Raw genomic sequence first — 21,462 nt, 5'->3', positions numbered from 1 at the left:
ATTAGAAAATTGTATTAGTTTATTTAGTAATGAGCAATAGTTACATATGTTTCTCAATAATTTTTTTGTTCATTTTTGTGAGTGCATATACTTAAGGTGTCCTTTTTTTTTTTCTTTCATTTAAGCATTTTTATTCCAAAATGTACAATAAACTCTATACCTGGTTTACAAACCAGAGCCCATCTTGCTCTGGTCTTGAGCTGCAAAACCTAGATGGTTCATCTTAAACAACTTTTCTAATAAAGTTGAATAATAATGTATAAAATAGTCAGTTTTATGGTTAATGAGAGACTGTCATATTATTTGTAAGTGTGAAACCAAACAAAAAACCCCATCAAACTTTAGAAGGAAATGATAAAAACATGCTTTATACTATGTGGGTAATGCTCAAAAACAGTAAGAGTGTTGCTGAAATGTGCCTCTTTTAAGTTAATATATTACTAATATAAAGTGACTATTTGTGTTTTCATGCAGGAGCAAGGATTTGTGCTGTTTAGTTGTGTGTTTTAGATTATTATGCTCCATATGTCTACCTGCAAAATCATGTGTTTTGAGGTCTCTGTGCACCCCCGCTCTCCTGAGGGGCATTCTTTAAAGCCTTTTCTTTTTTTTCATTCTTAAAGAACGAATAAGCTTTGAGTATGCATCCTTTTAAAAGTAAATCTATATTAATTGTTAAAGAACTGATTCCAGGCTGGTCAAATCAATATATGTGTGTGGTTTAGTGCTTTCTATCGTAGTCTAACAGTGAGGGATTCACTTTGTCTAAACAGCAGGATTTATTTTAGTGGTATAGCCCTTCAATTGCTTGTGTTGCTGTATCATTTTTCAGTAAATCTTAGCTGGTGTGTAAGCTGAGCTACACCGTTTGAAATCTGTGCTGAGGACAAAAATAGGAAGTCATGGTGCATCTTTTCTGTGCTTACACCTCTAATATTGAACAGAAAGGATGGAAAATACTGCTGTTGCAGTCCTCTTCCTCTAAGTTTATTTGTATGTTTAAGAGAGATTAAACCCCTCTGTTAATATACATGCTGTGTTATCCACTGTGAATCATCACGTATCTACAGATAACCCTAATGCAAAAACCACACTGTTCGGTGCAGCGTTGTGTGTTTACTGTGGACACAACTTGCTTGACAGCCTTTAAATTGGAGTTATGTGAGCGTTTGTTGTTTCCCACTGGGCCGGACTAGAATAACAACAGCTCAAAGTCAAGTCTTTATGTAGTCAAGGAAATAAACAAACCCACATTTTCCGTTAAGAATAAGCTGAGTTTAGCAAATGTGTCCTAAATTTCTGACCGTCTGAAATGGGGCTCTGAGCTTGTCATTTTCATGCTGACTAAACAATTTCCAAAACAGGTTTTATGTTGCAGAGAATAAATTGGTTATTTTATTCCAGAGAGTTTAACTTAGTCTTCACAGTTGGTGGTTTTAAAAATTAAATATCATGAACTTCTCCTACAATATGTAAAGCTTTTAAACATTGGCTTAGGACAATGAAGGACATTTTAGTGTTGCATGTAGCAATTATTTTCTAATTTTGTGATCTAAAGTAAAAAATGAAAAAAAAATGTCATGTCATTTAAGGACTGCACTTTTATTTCAGCCATAACATTTATTTCAGCCATAACTATGCATCTCTAGTGCATCTTCAGTACTCATTTTTGTGGTGCCTAGTCTCATTCCCTGCCTGGAACAGGCTCCAAAGCAATGATACAGAACTGGACCTGCACATTATCATGATTTGCAATAAGTAAACAAACTACTTGACTGTTCTGTTTATATTCAATTTCAAATTTCATAAAATGACCTAAATGAAAAACTTATGTTGTTGTTGTTTCAAAGCCAATCTTAGCTGCTTGGCAATACAGTTAATAACATTTTCTGCAGCTCTAAATGGCAAGAATCACTAAATCTATTATGCACATAGAAAGCCTGAATGAGGAGTACTTGCATAATTAACTAATATACTTTGCAATATTGATGTTGTGTACAGTGAGATCAATTTACAATCTATCAATTGAGACTGGAGTGTTAACTTAATGTGGTTAGGTTTATTAAAGAGGCGGTCTCAAACTTTTGTCTTTTAGATACAACTTTAGATATTTTAATTTACAAACCTGTATAAAAATGACTAAAATTGCCCAACTAATTCACTTGAATTATAATTTAATTGTCATCGCATTGGGATTTTTTTTTTATTTAAATTTTTTTTTTATTAAGCTAATATGTCAGAGCTTTTTGTCAGTCTCCTCTCCTAACTAGCATCAGGTAATGCCCCAAACATTACAGTCGTGCTAAGAATGTCTTAACGGAAATAATAAAGAATTGTACAAGAATGAAGATTGCTACATAAAGGAATGTTCCTCTGAATTTCAGTTTGTAGCAGTTTAACAACACACAATCAGGGTTTCTCAGGCCAACCAAGATAAAGAAGTTATCTGCTGAAGTGAGCAAAATCTTGACATATTACAGATCACAACTCAAGTGAACTTGTGTTCAACTTACAACAAGTTCTGCAGGTAGATGAACTCGAGTCATTAATCAGTGCACTGATGCGGTTAATGAGTAAATTAGTTGTGTTCAGTTCAGTCACCACATAGGTGTGATATAAACACACACACATCACTGCTCTTATAATCTTATAGTGGTATTATATACCTCTATGTCTCATAATACTTTATTCACTCACACCAGTCACTCAATTAATTTAAAAATAGGTTGAACAACACGATCTTTGCCACGATGATATCCGTGCTATAAAATGTCCGGATCTTGTGGAAGTGACAGCCGAAGGAGCTGAGGTGTCGTCTTTTTTTTTTCTTCTTCTTCTTCTTCTTCTTCTTCTTCTCCGAAACTTCTCTGCCAACCGGTGCTGAGAATCTGACTCATGTTAGGCACCGTTTTTGGCTGACAGCATCAAAAGAGAACATGACAAGTTAAGCAGATCTATCTTGCCTGTTTTGTAGCTACGTCTGAACTGGCTTTAAAGCTGCTCAGTATGCAGCTCGTCATGTTTTCAGCGACTTTGTAATGTCTATCACAGGGTTCTTCCATTTATCTCTATGTAAGCCTTACTCTGCACATAAAGTCCTATTGGTCAGACATGATGTCTGCTAATCACAAAGGTAGTGGAGGATGCAACAGCAACTGTGTCTGGTATGTTTGATTAAAGACGTGCATTGCAAAAGTCTTCATACCTTTTGAACTTTTTCACATTTTTGCATGTTACAACCTGGAATTTGAACATATTTTATTGTACATTTTGGCTGAAAGATACAAAGTAGTGTTTTAAAGAGCAAGAACAGTTTTCAACTGCTGTAGGTTTGTATTTAGCACCCTGGGACAGATCCTTGTAGATCCTTGACACCTTTCTGTCAAATTAATCCTTCGAATTATCGAGGACAAGGAACACAAGCAAACTAAGAAATCACTTCAAACCAGACTTCCAAGAAAACTAAACTCAGTCCACCGAAGGAGGAAAGAAGAACATCGTCATTCCATATAGGGATTCAGTATCCGAGAAACTAATAATGTTTTTTTTTCCAAGCATAATATTCTTGTACATTATGAATCCAACAACACTCGTAGACTGATTCATCCCAGGATAAAACGTCCAGACACAGAAGACAGAAGAGTAAAATTATCCTGTCAAGGTCTGTAGTGCAGTTACATCTCAAGAACAAGGAAAATGTGTTTGAAGACAGCAATGCGCACATTTCAGACAGAGAAGATAGTTAGTCTGACAGTTTGGATCAAAGGAAAAAATCTTCAAAAAATAATATCCTCCGATTAGCTAACCTAGTGGTTCTCACTGCCCTGTATGTTTTAGACATGTCTCTATTCCAGCATTCCTGATTCAAATGAATAAATGACCTCCTCTGCATGGCATCAAGTACTGCAGATGGTTGTTTCCCTTTCTTTTAATCAGGTGTGTAGCTGCAACGAGACACCCAAAACATGCAGGACAGTGGTCCCTGAGAACCTAATCTAGTCCCCTAACAAACCTCTGGAGGCTTTACAGAATAGTTGAAGTAGTAGTGGGGAGTAAATTATCATCAGATATTCACTTAGAAAGTTACAACTTCTACTGAGTGGAAGTTACTTGCACTCAGTTTTATTTTGGGAGTAGTGGAGGGTGATTTCAAATAAACCCCGTGTTTTTAAATGTGGTATAAAATTGAATCTGCTTCAAATCAATTAAATTTGTAACGACACAAAATGTGCAAAGTTCAAAGGGTATGAATACTTTTGTAGAAACTTGGTGCATCAAGTGTGACTTCTTTTCTGGAAAACTGAGGGGAAGATGTTTCCCAAAACCTCAATTTATGTCAATTTTTCTGGCTCATATTCACCTAATATGAATGTGATTTTTCTCTGAACACTCAGAGAATAGCTCAAAGGACATTAGTTTACTTCTGGTTTAGTGTGTGTTTGTGACACCGAATATGTTCTCAGTTTAGTCTGAAATGATTACGTACCCTAAAATGAGCTGCCTTGAGCCCTTTTTAACACTAATTTACTTGGACCTTTCAATAGCTTTGCTTTCACATTACCAAATACATTTATTACAAACACTTTAATAGACCACATTTAGAGCAAAAGCCTATCATTTTGTTCAAGCTTACCTTAACAACAGCAAGATCGAGTCCAAACGGGCTGCTGCTGCAGTAGCAGCAGATTTAACATGAGTGAAAAAATAAATGATCTGCTGCACTGACCAACACACAAGAAGAGACGGGTTTTGTTTGAGCCTTAAATTGTGAAGAAATGTCCTGTTGTTAAAGGTTTTAAAAGTGTTTGTTTGCTTGCTTTTTCCCCAGCCTCGATAAGATTCTGGCTGCCATGACAATTGCTGCAGAGAGGAACAATAAAGAGAGATTTGCTCCAATTGTGGAGGGAATGGAGAACCACGAGGCCCAGCAGCTCCAGGTGAGTAATTAGGCATGCACACAGCACAAACAAAAACAGCAAGCAGCGCGATGATCCAAATACCTCAACACTGCTCTGTTGCGATGTGATGCAGTGAAAAATAATTGATTGGAAACCCAAAACTGAGATTAAAAGAAGTATTTTAGAAAAACTCCTGCTTTATGTTATGCACAGTGGACACAGAGCGGGCCCAGTGTACAGAACGTGTCATATTTCTTCAAGATCCTAATGGGACCAGACATGACTCAAATTGACAGTTTTGCCACTCTGTGCTGTGTTTGGTCCATTTATACCTCCATCTCAGCTGTATTACCACATCTTTCGTTGCTTCTGTCTTCATGTCGACTTGTCCACATCAAGTTCCCCCTAGGACATGACAAGATGTGATCAGGGGGCTATTATAATCAACTCAATGCTCCATTGCCACTTCTTTATTAAAAGAAAACACCTGCCTCATTGAGCACCTCCACTGAATGGCTCCTTTCTTTTTGCAAAGCCATAAAAAAGATGAAGTAAAAGAAAGATATTGAGTTTGTCTTTCTTTCTTTGTCATATTTCCCCTTCCTCTTGCTGTTTCTACTCATCTTTTTGTTCTCACATCCCACAAATACTTCCTCTTGCTTTTTTCTATGTTGCTGTCAAGTTGAATCTCGGAGGACTCTGTGAGAGAGGCTAACAGAGCAGCATACCTCTCCTCATTTTCACCAGTGTTCTTTAGGAACAGGAAAACAACTATCTAACAGCAACAACACCACCACTCAAAGCTGTTTTTGTCCTTAAGAGTCCAGAGCAAGGAATTACTTAAGGAATTAGATTAGCTGCAGGGCAGGAGAAGTCATGAAAAAAGTCATGAAAGAAATTGATGAGGCGGGTGGCGGAGGAGAAACAAGATATTCTTTTATTAGTAGGCTGTTGTTTTTCCTTTAAATTTTGCCATTAATGAAATGAAGCTCTGCTAATTGTGGAGTAAATTAAAATGCTTTGCTGATACAAGGGTTTTGGGGAAATTAATAGACTTTAAATCCAAAGGCCGTGATGTTCTGCACAGCTAGACTTGGCTAATGTGATTAAAATGTGTTTTAGTGTAGTTCAGGCTACAGCTAAACGTGAGGGGAACTCCCTGTTTCAAATTTCGTACATTTTCCAGCTATTAGTAGTTTAATTACAATTACAATTTCTAATCAAGAACTTTTAATTTTTGTGTCACTTTTAATGTAACATCATGCACAAATAAACTGAAAATAGCCCCGAATTTTGTTAAAAATAAATAAACACTAGGTTACGTGAGTGAGAACACCCTTGAGCTAAAACCATGTCCAGTGAATTATTTACAGGATTCAGACTTAAGTTCACACCTGCTATCTTTGATCTTGATTCTAATTAACCTGAAAACAAAATTCAGCTTCATAAGAACAGCTAGAAACTAGTGATCCGGCTTGAAATCTGATTGTAGTGATGTGATGCACTCAGACCAGAACCTTCACTGACACATAATGAACCAGAACCAAACATGAAGAAGCAGCATTCAATTTTCATCTAATCTGGAACAAACATCCAGAAAACAATTCATTTAAATCAAGACTAAACCTCCATCCCCTTGTTTAGAGCTCCCTTTGATTAATAACTGAAAAATAGATTAGTTTTAGTCTGGATTGTAGCTTTCCATTACTTTTCTTGATCCTGCTACTCTAATACAATGTTTCTTTTTAGATTTGTTCAGTGTGTTATGTTTCTCTCATATACACCGCTTTAAGCTGCCTTGTTGCTGGTGCTGTACAAAGAAACCTGACTGGACTAGAACCTTTCTGAGATTTGCATCCTTTAACTAAACAGTTAATTTACAGAGAGACAACAAAGGACCAAAATACTTTCCTATATAAATATTTATATATACATATTTATGACAAAGCTAATTTCTGTAGGGCAGAAAAGATAAATATACCCAGATCCAAATATGGTGAGGGATTTAACTCAAATAACACTGAAAGGTGGTTCAGCAAAGAGTTTGTTCAAGGGTGTATGCAGCCATGCAACCAATTTATTGCACCTTTAAGTTTTTATACTGTTGTTTAGCTTTTTAGGTTAAATTGTAGAGGACAAGTGTCACAGTAAATCTGGCAAAGGGTTTAAAATGATCTTAAAGTGTAATTTTTTTACCTCACATTTTAACTGATTACTTTTGAGATGTGCTGAAACACTTAGGGAAGTTTTTTTGGGGGTGGTTCTAAGTATCATGCAGGCAGAACTAACATAGGAATTTATGGTGAAATTGTAAAGACAAACTAACTAGGAAAATCTACAAAAATGCGGCAAATTCAATTTAAAGGTTAAAGGACAAAATTTGCATCAAGTAAAAATACAAAGCAACGCATAGACCTTCCTAAAGGTTTAGATTTTTAATTAAAAAAGTTTTTATACTCTATTATTCTATTTTTAAGTAATATGTAATGTACTGTATGCAACAGTATTTTTGTATAGAAAAATCTAATAGGAGAATGGAAAGCTTTTTCAGATTTATTTATTTATTTCCAGACTTCTTTCTCATTCCTATTGTTTGAAGATGTTTTGCAACCAATAATTTTCTTCCTCCCTCAATCTTAGCCTTAACTTTCTTCTTTTTGCAGATTACAAATTTAAAGCCTGTCTGCTGTAGAAATGTTTTCCATAAATTTATAATGTGTTATGACATTCGTATTTTAAGTCTCACACAAAGGACTGTGAACGTTAGAAAGTTCAATCTGGAGAAGTCTTAAATTTCTCCATGAAAAGCTTGACCATATCTGATTATATTCTTTCTATAGCTTCATCACTTATTCTTGTTTCCCTCGTCCAGTTCCTCACACTGAGAGAGATTTTGGCCCAGAGGATCTCAAACTGACAGTGAGAGGAAGCAGCAACAGAATACAAGGTTTTAAGTCCAAAAACGGATATGACAGCCCCAAAGAATCAGCACAGCTGTGACTCTTATTAATAACACATAACAACATAGAGTGTAGGGTCAAGGTTTAAGAAGCCAGCATTTCAGATTTTGTCCATGGGAATCCTTCAGCCTTTTATCGATTGTCTGTCAAAGGAAAAGTGCCTCATCTATGGCTTGCTCCCTAGAAACACCTTACTTCTCATTATATTTCATCTGCTATTTCCTCATCCTAACCCACACTCATCCATTCACCCTCCCACCATGCACACAAACTCTTTTTTCACTCTTTCTTCTTCCAATAAATCCATTAATAATGCACGTCTAGTCAATAGCCTCACAGAACTGGAGTGTGTTCCTCATTTTACCTGATTCATTCTTTACTTTTCTCCTTCAGTGCTGCAGTTTAGGCTCTGAAGAGCAATAGTGATTCAAGTACTGACTAACAAAACACACCGTTAAGCAATATAAACCAAGCATTACACACTGAGCATAAAAAAAGTAGAATAATTGTGTTTATGTCTCATTAAATAGTGCCATATTTGTAAATGAAGCATGTTTGTTAAACACTATTGTATGTGGGTTTCATCCATTAAAATCAGGCCAAGTCCTCTCTGCCAATGCCATATAGTTTTTAGTGGTGGCAGTGTGATGGTATGAGGCATCGTCTCACTAGATAAATTAAGATGACGTGCTGCAACCAGTGGTGGTTTCATGTTTCCACTCTCAGGGAACAAACTCCATCCCACAAGACGTCAATGTCTTGGACCACAGAGCGGGCTGTATTGGAGACGACCTCCAGTATTTGTGACGTAAAAAGCATGAAATGGTCTTCATGGAGTCCTGACTTCTACCCCACTGAACACAACCATTAGCAAACAGTAGGCACCACTAACTAAAATGTTAGCTGCGCCAACTAAAGAACTAACTTTAACACAAATTTTGAAGTTTATTCAACTGTTCATAAAACAGAAAAATAAATTAGCACTTTTGGATTTATTAGTTTACGGGAAACTAACTGCACTAAACACTTTAAATGTTAGCAAAAATGCTAAAGCGCTGAACAAAAACATCAGCTCTTCTATTAGAACCCTAGCAGATTAGCAGAAGTGTGCCCACTACAGCTGCCTAAATTGTGACAAATGCTGCCTATCACATAGCAGTGTGCAGCCAAGGAGGTCATGCCAGTCTCGTGATGTTATGTTGTTCTCCCACACTCTACTGAAGCCTCTGGGTTTGTTTTTTTTTTTTTAATGAAGGAATTAATGTTAAATAGCCAAATATACCTTGTTTCTTCAAACTCCACTAATCCAATATAATAAATGACACAAAACTGGAGTCAATAGTAGATTAATCCGTTTGGTGTTGGCAGAGAGGATTTAACAAGTCATGTATTTAACTTTGCTGCTCAGCCTGCAAATGCATTATTCTTACAAATAATTACTATTCAAAGAGAAACAAACAGGCTTTCCAACGGTAGGGGATTTGCTGCCAAGTAATAACTGACTAAACACCAAATGTTCTTACTTTTTATGCTTGGTATATTTAGAGATGCACCAGTCAATTGGAAAGAGATCTGAATGGACCGATTCCAATTTTGAACTAGGATCAGATGCTCATAAAATCATTCTTTCCTCCTGATTTCTGTTTATCAGCACTTCAGACAACAGCATTCACTTTCTTAATATTTAATGTAAATCACATAAATGTCACAAATGCTGTGATGCACATAGGGATATTCTTGTAATTTGTTTTTTACAGTTTAATTTAAAACTACTACCGCTGTCAAAGAATACGCAGTGGCTTTTCTCTGTCATTTGGTTTAGTCCCTAAAAAGAGAGAAAAAAACCCCTAAAAAATCTGCAATTCAGCCAGGAAAGCCAACATTTTAGTTTCTGTTTTGCTCATATGTTTATTGTTTTTTATTTTTATGATCTCCAGGTTGCCTGTATGCAGCTGATCAACGCCCTGGTCACTTCGCCTGATGACCTGGACTTCCGGATACATCTACGCAACGAGTTCCTGAGATGCGGCTTAAAGAAGATCCTTCCTGTGAGTCAATGGAAAACAACTGGCAGTCAGACTTAGATCAGTCCTAACTTTATTGAAGAGAGAGGAATGAAGTGACCTAAATATTTAATGTATTCTTCATCTGCCAAACTAGATCAATGAAGAAGTTTAAGTCAGTTCGGTTCAACTTTACCTCATCAAACCAATTATTTATTACTTTGCTTCAATGAAGCAAGTCTTTGTCCTGCTTTTGCCTTTTGGAGAAATCTACTCATTGATGTGCATTTTGAATGTTAAATGTAATTAAATTAGATTTAATTATTTTTTCTTTAATGATTTTTGTAAGAAAAATGGGAGTGACTGCATAGAAAAGCTTCAAAACAATTGGTGTGATTAATAGTAGCAAGGGCTTGTGGAGAGCGCGGTGCAGAGCTCGCACCTCTGCACCGCGCCGTCATTATCGGCAACCTCACCGTACACGGCTTCACACGAGCCGAAGGCGAGCGAGCTCCGGCTCATCACTCAAACTCTCATTTGTTGCAAGTGGGGTGAACGTGTCACAGAGCCAGTTGTTAATAAGTCATCCCAGCTGCTCCTGTTGATTTTTGCGGTCATTACTTTAATTATCTCCATTTCTGCCCCCTGATATGAAAGAGCCTCTGTGTACAGTCGTTTATGAATCCCACATTTACCACTTTTATTGCCCACATTCAGCGTGACACTCCTTCATGTAATTATGAGTTATGCTCAGGAAGGTGTGTATCTGTTGGCCAAGAAACAGTGAAGCCCGCTGAAAAAGAAAGCGCAATTTGTTATGTTCTGATAGTCCTTGGCTGCCTGTGTCAGCCTCTCTTCTTCTTCTCCCTCCTTTACTTTTGTGTGTCATTGTGCATCTCCCTGCAAACTAGTGTTGGTTGCTGGAGACAGATGCTGCACCCCAACAACGGTGCAAGGTGATTGATACCTACAGAAATTGGGTTACATTTGGCTGTGTCTCACCGCATAAACTCCACTGCTGATGATTCATAGGGAAGTGGTAAAGAGCAACTCTGTGTCCCCTTGTGGCTGGTACAGGTGTGCAGGAATTGGTTCTGTCTGGAGTTGTTGGCGAGAGGGTTGATGTTATCTTAGTTTTCTTTTTATTCCAAGACTGCTTTTGCAAAAGTTTTTCACATTTTGTCACACTATATCCACAAACTTCAGTATATTTAACTTGATGTTTTGTGATAAAACACGACAAGACAGGAGGATTGCAGTATTTGTATTAAGTGATTTGTAGAGCCAGTTATCAATGAAAAACAGCTGCAGGCTTCTGGAAATTATCTCAATTCTGGTCTGATTTGATGAAAAGAATCTGTATAGAAATATTGATTGAATATAATTTAAGTCTGGACTTTGACTGGGCCATTCAAACATTGTTATGTTTTCATCTGAACCACTCGGTTACAATTTTGACTATGTTTAGGGTTCAGGGGTTTTGCAAGCAGATTTGGCTCCATTCAACATTCCTGTGACTGCTGAAGAAAAGCTTTCCCATGGCATGATGCTGCCATCACCAACACAAAATCCCAATGTGGGACTTTGTAGTTTTTAATTGCAACGTGACAGAATATGAAGAATTTCACTGAGGTGTAAATACTTTTGCGAGGCATGTTAGTTGGAAGGTAATGTAATAGCTGTGTATTTTATATTACACTGTATAAAAGCACTTTTAACTCCTAGTACTTTCACTAATTTCCAGGAGATAAAAAAGACAGAGGAGCTGGACATTCAGCTGAAGGTGTTCAATGAGAACAAAGATGAAGACGCCATCGAACTCTCCCATCGCCTGGACGACATCCGTGCTGAGATGGAATATCCTTTGGTCTTTTGTGTTGCCACATAGAGGCGAGATGTGGTGTGCCGGTGCGTATCGTCGGTTTTGGTCCAGCTTTGCAGACTAAATCTGCCCCATGGCTTTGTTCATTAGAGGAGGATTAGATGAGTCAAAGCACAATATCCCACTCTATCCCCAGACAGGTACACTTGGTAAATAACCAAGTCATCTTAACCTATAACCTCTTTACTCCTTTATTTGCTCTTTTCCTTCAATCCTTTCCCTCTTCTCTTTAGTTTGCTTTTTGTTAGCTTTGAATTGTGAAAGACATTAATGAAACACAAGAAAAAAGTATAAAATTAATATTTCTAGCATCTTAATAAAGTCAGTTATTTCAGTAATTCAGTTCAAAAAGGGAAACTCATACTGTATGATGGATTCATTAGACAACAGTGATATATTTCAAGCCTTTATTTTAGTTCATTTTGATTACTAGCTTATATTTAATAAGAATTCAGTTTTCAGAGCAATTGAAATAAATTAGTATTAATTAAAGGGTTTTTTAATAACTCTTATGTCATTGTCATGATTCAGTTCAAAAATAGGAGTGCTGTATTAAAGCATATTAACAGAAAGTTTAGTAGAAGGAAAAAGTGTGCTAAAATGCATACTAGAAAGACTTTACACCTTGCCCACAATGCCAAAAGTACCAATATCCAGTTTAATGGCCATGATATCACTGTGCTGACTCTAACCTTCTTAGTTTTTCTATGGCGTATTTTCAAGTGAAAGATTAGACACTTAAAGCCGACAAGCTGAATGGCAACATTAAAGTAGCCTGGGCTCCATTATCACCTCAACAGTCCCTCAGGCTCACAGCTTCAGTAATTCATGCAAAAGAACCAAGCATTTTCATTATTTTTCAAGAAGCTGACATTTTTATTGCTGCTTCTACCATATTTTTCCTTCCACTACACTTTCCATTAGTTTGCTTGGAAAATGGACTCTGGATATATAGACCAAAACACAATGTTTTTCTTGGTCTTTCCTCATGTCTGACAAGCTAAATTTGGGATTTTTCATTAGCTGAAAGTCATAACCATCAACATTTTTCAAAATCTATGCCTCACATTTCACTTTTTGAATTAAAATCCTGAAATAAAAAAAAAAACCCTGTCAACTATATTCTAATTCTCTGAGATGCACCTGTAGCCACACTACTTGTTTCTCCACTTTTTGGCTCTGAAATTTTGGCGTGTAAGTAATAAGAGGAGCACAAATTTAGTCCTGAGTGGCAAACTTCTCCTGGCATCCGAGAGAATATCTCTTTAATAATTCAGAAATCTTCTCCCAGGCCATGTATGAATAGCTGACATTGTGAGCAGACGAACCAGACTCTGACATTATGTAGATGTTCGTTCCTGCTACCATTTTCTTCCACAGCTCTTGTAAGGGCATAAAAGTGCCACGGTGAGTGACAGTTTGGTGTGACACTTGCGAGGGGAGGAGGAGTTGTGAATGTGTGCATAGAGAGGAGTGAGTGGAGGTGGGGAGGTGTAGCTGGATTAATGATGTGCTTGAGCAGGTTCACAAATGAGAAGGCCTAATGTTTGTTTCCAAGGACAATGTGGTATTGATCTGTGAGGTATGGCCCTGATTGGAAAACCCAGGTTACCCTTTGTCCTTTTGTCTGCATGGAGCGCACACACACACCAGAAAAACCTCTACCACCTGAGCTCTGCACATGTGTCTTGTTTCTCCCAGCGGTTTCATAAATATTAACCTGAAGAGACTCGTCTCCTCTGTCCAGCTCTGGGTCCAGGTGCTGAGGAGATGACTCCAGGCTCTAATAAATATTAATGAACTGTGGAATGGTGATTGATTGACCCCACCACTGACTGGCCTACATCACACTTGACTGCCACTCATGTTTATTCATTATTTGGAGAGAGAGAATAAAGGAACGGAGAGAGAAACTAAGAGTGAGGAGAAAAAGCTTCGATTGCGTGAATGAGGGGAGCATGGAGGAGCTCAGCGTTTTACAGCAGGGTTACGTCCGAAGGTTAGTGATAGATGAACGAAGCTCGGCTCTCTCCCAGGGTGAGCTCCTTCTCCCCCCTGCCTTCTGAAATGCAGCTGTGGTGAGGTTATAATTGAATCTCCCAGGGCTGGTAATTCTCGCAGGTAGTGTAGAGGAGAGAAACAATACTTTAGAAGAGCTTTAATTCCCCCGTCTGTTTCTAAAAGAAGAAAAAAAAATATTTAAAGCATTTTAATTACAGACACTGTTAACATTGATTTGGAGAGCGGTGAAACAGCATTTAAAGGCATTGATCTTTTCCAAGCGCAGTGAGGGATCTGGCAAGCGGAGCAACCCATAGATCATGAACACATTTCTCCGGCGTCTCTGTTTGCTGTGGCGGTTGATGACACTTTGCGTTTAAATACTTTAATGCATATTGTGAAGAGCTACGATTTGTGTATAGATTTTAATCGTCTTCACTCAGAAGTGTATATTCACCCATCATGAGCATGAATGTCGTCATAATTTGAGGCTTTGATTCATTTATATGAACGAAGCTTGATCATTGATAATAGAACCTACCCAACCCTAGTAGTGGAAAATATATCTTAGCAAGATGATTGGTTGACATCGACAAGGACTTGGCATAATTCTTGTTGGATAATTGACCTCTCTTCTTATGAAATAATTGTAAATTAAAATTTGCCTTTTTGCTGACTTGGATCCACCTTTTAGACATAAGTTAAGTACGGTAGATTTATTTGTGGGGTTTTTTTTGGATCATTTGGTTCAACCCTGAACACCTAATTGTGCTCAGGTTTCAAATTTTTTGCTGTTGATAAATATAAACATTTGTAGGTAGCCTTTCTACAAATTTTTCTGTCCACTTTATACAATACAACTGTGAGTAGCAGTGAACCTTATTCTGCGCAGTTATCTAAAATGTGTTCATACTTTCCTTTAACTTGCATTGTTGGAGCATCTAATTTCCGTTTCTACCATCTTGTCTTCTTTGAACGGTTGAAAGATCAAATCAAATGCTTTCAATCGAGATGTATTGCTCATTAGACTTAAACTTAAAGCATTAAATGGCCCGTTAGATTTACCGGCTGCTTCAGCTGTCAAGCCATCAGTGGATTTCCTTTAAAAGCAAAGCATAGCTAAGACACACAATCGATAGCTTTTGCAAATTTAATCGCCTAACATTTTTCTTCTACGTGCATGCCAGTTTCAATACAAAGGTTTAGCCTCACATTTGCTCCTACCCTGCAAAAGATCAGATCCTCAAGATTTAGTTGGTGTAGAAAAGTAAAGCATTGAGTGACTTTTTCATGTAATTAGTTTTGTATGTTTTGAAAGGTCTGGAGTGACAGGTGAACCTGTGGGAGCCTTCTTCAATGCCAGTCCCCCTTTCTCAACTTAGCAGTTTACTCTGTCACAGCTCCCCTGAGAGACAGCAGAAAAGAGAAATTATATCTCTGTTGACTTTTGTGCGATGATGCCTGTCAGAGAAGCTGAGCTGCAATCTCTAAAAAAAAATAAACGCTTCTAATGAAAACAAACTGTAATAACCTTTAAATGTTCACAGGAGTTGAATAAGTTTGTCAGAATGGATGCTTTTAGAGCTATCTGATTTAAGAAAAAAGTTGTTTTTCCCTTAACCTTGCTCTCTCACTGATATGAATGAAGTGTACCATCTCCTGTCAAATATGGTGAAAGACACCGCCTCGGAGACCTACTTTCTGTCAATCCTTCAGCACCTATTGCTTATCAGGAATGACTATTACATCAGGTAAGTTCTGTTTGGCTTTTACATACTGCTGGCCTTGTATTGACTGATGACCTGGTGAGGCTAACTCTCACTCTGCCTCTATAACTGCAGATACAATACCCACAAACCCATCAATCTCATTTTATGTTCACGCAGGCACTTTTCTTTAACGGATGCCTGGACGTCCATAAAATGTCCTCTCTGGACTTACATCTGCTTTTTAAAAAAGAGACATTTAAAAATGTAAAGGAAAATTTGAGCTATTAGCTGCATTGTTAATCACAACAGGCTCAGTGATCAGGCTAATCATTAGCGACTTTCTGATGCCTCTCTGCTCCTATACACCTGAATCAAATGGCTGAATTACCTTTTTCATGTCAGCAATATTTGTAAATGCCTTGTCATTACCCATTGATTAGATTCAGGTGTACTGGGGCAGAGATGTGTCTCAAGGTTGCAGGACAGCGGCACTGCTAACTATTATTAGCATGCAGTTTGATAACACTGCCGTTCTCTGTATTTTATGTTTCAGACGCTGCAGCAAAATGTTCACTAAAGGAGGCTGCACTGTGCTCTTTGTGTGAATGATTTTATAACAGACGCTTTATAAGATCAAATAAAGATCTATAAAAGATCTATAAAAAATCAAATAAACTGTTTTTTTATTGACATTAGAATATGAGAGCAATGCGGATGAGAAACCTCCAGTTGAAATCTGAAAACTTTAAAAAGGAACACCTAATTTGTTGTATTTACACAACTTGACAAACTTATAAAGTTTGGCCTGGTAAAAACGTTGATTTTAATCTGTTTTATAATAAACTGAAAATGTTGAGAATGAAGTACAAGATAATCTCTGTGAGAAAATGCTTATCTGGTAATTCTATGTCTTATAGAAGAAATAGAACTTCTTTAGTAAATCTTATTCTGAACTACAAAGTTAGTTGCTTATTTACACAAGGCAGCATTATTTCAACCAAATTATTCATATACTTTTCCACAGCTTTTTTTGTTTTTCAAGTTCAAAATTGCTTTATTTCTCCCAAAAGGAAATTAAATGTTCATACCATCCAAGTTTCTTGAGCCGTTGTGAAAAGTGATGCTGTGGGCAGAAAGGATCTCCAGTAGCAGTCAGCCTGACAAAGAGTCTGTGTCGGCCTCTGACTGAAGACACAACTGTCATAGACATTATTATACAGGAACATGTCCTGGATGACATCATCAGGTGTTGCCAAGCACTGCTAATCCACCTCACTTGCTTCTGCCTCTCCTTTTTACCCGACAGGTGTCTCTAACACTCCTTCATAGATTTTAACTATAAACCCTCAGATGATAATTTTTCTTCCACTCTACCATTTTTCCGATAACTTTACCCAATGATAGCCTGAAAGTTACAAACCAAAATATTGTTTGTATTTTGTCTTTTTTTGGATCACTACCTGCAGACTTCTGCCTGCTATAGCTTGAATCATTATCTAGGACAGAAGTGCTGCATCACTGATATCTGTATGTTAAATTCATACTCCAGCCAACAACCTTAATTGGATGAGTGTTGGCTGTGTTGCACAGGAGAAAGCAGTCGTTTAATAGTTGGCGGTTCTTATTTCTTTGCACTGTTCGAATGATCATTATCAGGGGAGCCATTTCAGTCAGGACATCGTTTTGTTTTGTTTTGTCGAGAATTAAGCCACTCTAAAATGTAAGCTGCCTAATGTTTGAAAAAGCAGATTAGTCAGTGACTGTAAAATGAGAGTGTGACTTATTTTAATAGAGAGGCTCTGATTAATTTCTTGCTGCGTCAGAACTTTTTGCAGAACTGCGGCTTAAAAAAAGAAAGTTGGAAGATAAGAGGATGAGAGGAGGTGGATGAATTTACTAAAGACAAGTTGCTGTCCCCTTGCAGTCATGAATAATGCATTCCTCATCTATTCGGAGGAAGTGAGAAATAGAATTCACATTTACCATCCATGTCTACCTCTGCTTCGTTGTCCATGTTCAGCTCCTTGAGGCAGAAGCATGAAGGGATCAGTTGAACTGCTCATGAAAAATCATCTAAAGTTCTTTCAAAAGATATGTTATGAATTTCTTTTCCCTTCAACCATCCAAACTAATGCAAGTATGAACTCAGAACACAGACATTACGAGTAGAAACGCATCATGAGTGACACATTTAATTCCCTCACATCACAGCTGCAGATTATTGAAGATGGAGAACTAATGCAGTCCAAGCAGCTTTTTAAATAAATACTGTATTTCGATTTAGGGTTGGATGAGGTGAATGTGAGGGAGAACTCTGAATCCAGACCAATTTACAAAAAACATGAGCTTGTGTATATTATTTTATCATTTTTGTCCGCTATGCTGGGTTTTTTCAAAGTAGTCTCACCCTTCAAACTTATTTATGTGTTGTCATGTTGCAGCTACAAAATTCAATGGATTCTTGAGGTGTTATGTACTGAAACTTTATATAATTGTGAACTGTCAGTCAAAGTTACACATATATATACTGTATATATATATATATATATATATATATATATATATATATACTGTATATTAGAGTGGCTTAATTCTCGACAGACGACCTATACAATTACAGCTTTTTGAGTGCATCTACTAGCTCTGCATTTCTAGAGATGGAAATTTTCAGCCCAGTTAGACTTTGACTGAGCAATTTTTCACATAAACATCCTTCGATTTAAATTATCACTTTGCAGCCTTTTGTAGTTGTAATGTTAGGTTTTGTCATTTCCATAAATATGATTTTTAATATAATTTTCCTGATGAGTTTTGTTTTGTAATTTTCTCTAACAAATCTTTTATGTGTTTGCAGAACAGCTGCATTTATACTGGGATTAAATTAAACACAGCAGGTGTCTGCTGTGTCTTCTGAAGGCAGTTTGTTGCCTTATGTTTTATTTAGTGTTATACTCTTACATTTCTCAGCACGTGCCTCAGATTTTTATTTTTAACATCTTTTGGAAACGGTATATCTTTTACTATATCTTCCCTTCCCCCATGATTCACATATTTGTGTTGATCTGTTGCATAAAGTCCAAATAAAATGTACAGATGTTTGTGTTTTTAACGTGACAAAGTCCAGAACATTTACAAGGAAGTGTATTTCCTATTTTTCATTTGCTACCACTTATTAGTTTTTAAATATAATATCATTAAGCATTTGTTTTTTAAACATGGCAGTCTTCTAATTATGAGTGAACCCGCTCTGTCTACTATAAAGTCTCCAAACAAAACAAAAGTTGTACGTTTTTCCCCCTCTGGGGCTGGGTTTATTTTTGATAATTAATCTTTCCTTGCAAGTGTAGTGAATTGGAACCCATCAAACCCACCCAGCAATAATAGAGCAGATCTTCTCTTTTGGAGCCTGGTGATACGGGGATTACACTGGTTATGTGGAGCAAGGCTGGATCAAGTGGCTGAACCACAAGTTATCACTAGAAGAAATGAAGGTGCCAAAGAAAAAGAAGAAGTTGAGGATGATACTGGGGACATGTGCTCACTTCGGGAGCCCAGGCCTGCCCACTGTGGAAGGGCCCTGACAGTTCTGGGTCACTCTCTCCATCTCTAGTTATCTCCACCCAGTCTCTATCTGCTCGGTGGCGGCGGTGGAGGATGGAGGACGAAGGGGAAAATAGTGTGGCTTATTGAGATAATAATGTGGTGTGCATTCATGACAGTTGTAAGCCGAGTCCCCATGGTACTTAAGCCATGCGGGGCGACGTGTGAGCTATCACCAGCTTGTGCCAGTCATGAGTGGGTGAATCCACCAGCTCAAGATTAATTTGTGGCATTTCATGCTTTCAAAACAGTACACCTAAATGCTGGTTTATTCTTATTTACTTTAGCTGAAAATTTATTTTTTTCTTTTTTTTTTTCTTTTATAAAACAACATTCGTGTGCCTTGTCCACCCACAAGGTATCGCAGTGGAAAAATAGACTTTGAGATTAGCTGTTAAAATTAAAGGGGCAGATGTTAACTCTGTTTCATTTAATGTTTGATGGCAACAAAGAGCTGTCATGTTCCATTTTATTTTCTCGCTGACATATTTTGTTTATGTGCAGTTTTTGGTCTTTTTGGACAAAATTAACCCACCTGGCAGCAAACACTTTGTTCACAGTTCTGCCTGCTGTAATCAATTATCACATTTTAGCAGCAGTAATGCTTCCCCTCCTTCTCGCTCAATGTTTTTCACGCAGAACCAACAGACAGCCAAGCCTTTGATCAGACTGAAGTCCTTATCTAATCTAAGTCGTCTTAAAACCTCAGGCTTTTAGACGTCTCCGGTTATAAATCAATTGGACAATCTAGAGGAAGCTAAAAATATTAAACTCCAGCATATTTATGTACGAAGGTGGATCTTTTACCGTCATCCACTGGTGTAAAATAACAAAAGACATTAAAGTGTAGTTGTTTTTTTAATTAGGAATTTAATGACAATCAGAGGAACTTAATTGACGACTGTACTTTGAATTTATTTCTGTGCTGTTACCAAAAACAAACTGAATAATTTCCTATGATTATTTAATCAGATCGCTGTTTTCCAGATGGTAATGGATTTCTCTTTTAGTAATTATGCTTCAATGATTCACTTCAGATCTGTCTTGTTATCCATCTTGGCCAGCTTCACATTTGCTTATATATTACATTCTATAATTTAATATTCATATGTGTCTGTAGATATTACATTGATGATTTAGTCAATTTCTCAAACTTTTCAACATTTTTTCTCCAAGTGTGAGGTCACGCCACTACAACAAAATATGTATTTATTTCAAAGGTTTCATACATTAAAACAATAAACAAACATTTTTTAACCATTTTTTGACTCTAAAAAGTTGACTTAATCCCATTTTTGTTTTAGTTTGGTTATTAAAACATAGACTCGTGTTTTTTGGACTGTAAAGGTAATTATTTTTCTTGCATGTGGTGATTGTAGAAATTGCTGTTGAAGGCTTTTATTTTTATGTATTTTTTGTGTTCTTATGTTTTGAAGAGGCCCAGCAGGAGACATCAGTTTGATGTCTCAGAATCCTTTCATGCACTTGAACAGTGAAGTTTAGTTTTAGTATATTAAGTTGTTGTCAGGGTGTCCTGGCTGACAGTTTTTCAAACCTCTTCTACTCAAGATGAAAATTTAACTTGCAAAGTAGATGATGTTTAGCTTCTGGAAGAATTAAAAAAAAAAAAAAAGCAAGACTGGTTTCAGATTTAAACATCAAACGCTGGCCTGTGTCAGGGTTAAAAAATAATTACTTCTCAGTTTGGAGCTCGGCTTAAGATGGCATTGTATTTGCTAAATGTCACTTGCAATTAAAGTTGATAATGTTACACAGAAAAGGTCACACAGCAACCTGCGCGGTGGCGACGGACTTTCAGGCTGATTCACAGTCCGTGTTTGACGACGCCACGCTCCCAACTGCCTGGCATGTTTTCTTGCCCATTGTGCCTTTAATTACACACATTACACTGATTAGATTTACATTTCAGTTTTTACGGTCACCCTAATTGGCAAAGAAGATTGCAAATTACGCAAGGGGGCAGGCGTAGCATTGGCGGCCGTCAGTCACCTTGAAATGGACAGACGATCGCGTGGTTGGTTTCTGTGTAGCCATTAATCTGCTAAATTTACGATAAGGGTGAAGCAAGTGATCAAATTTAATGGTGTACCTATTTTTTCCAGCAGCAGCCTTTTCGACATGGCATTTTGTGACCTCTACTTGGATAAGGGAATCATTTGTGGTTAATTAGCCTCGTGGGCTTTGTGTCACTCATATCTTTCATGTCTAATTGTTCTGCTTTGTCTCGTGACCTCTCTCAGACCTCAGTACTACAAGGTGATCGAGGAATGCGTGTCTCAGGTGGTTCTGCATCGCAGTGGGACGGACCCTGACTTTGGCTACAGTAAACGATTGGATGTGGACTTCACTCAGCTTATTGGTAACTTTTCAACTACTTCATACTGCAAA

General features: G+C 37.3%; 1 protein-coding gene across 4 annotated transcripts in view; it reads left to right on the top strand.

Annotated features, from left to right (window-relative positions):
* diaph2 (diaphanous-related formin 2) overlaps positions 1-21,462 on the top strand; it is a 460,396-nt gene that overhangs the window by 140,306 nt on the left and 298,628 nt on the right. For all 4 annotated transcript variants that reach the window (XM_028008256.1, XM_028008257.1, XM_028008255.1 and 1 more), the window contains exons 11-15: positions 4,829-4,937; positions 9,796-9,906; positions 11,606-11,718; positions 15,379-15,495; positions 21,315-21,433. In XM_028008256.1, coding sequence (XP_027864057.1) covers positions 4,829-4,937; positions 9,796-9,906; positions 11,606-11,718; positions 15,379-15,495; positions 21,315-21,433 — 569 coding nt within the window. The remainder of the gene's footprint in view (positions 1-4,828; positions 4,938-9,795; positions 9,907-11,605; positions 11,719-15,378; positions 15,496-21,314; positions 21,434-21,462) is intronic.

Source organism: Xiphophorus couchianus, chromosome 23, assembly GCF_001444195.1.
Source record: "Xiphophorus couchianus chromosome 23, X_couchianus-1.0, whole genome shotgun sequence".
Taxonomy (NCBI): Eukaryota; Metazoa; Chordata; class Actinopteri; order Cyprinodontiformes; family Poeciliidae; genus Xiphophorus; species Xiphophorus couchianus.
This window is presented reverse-complemented; position numbering and strand designations above follow the sequence as displayed.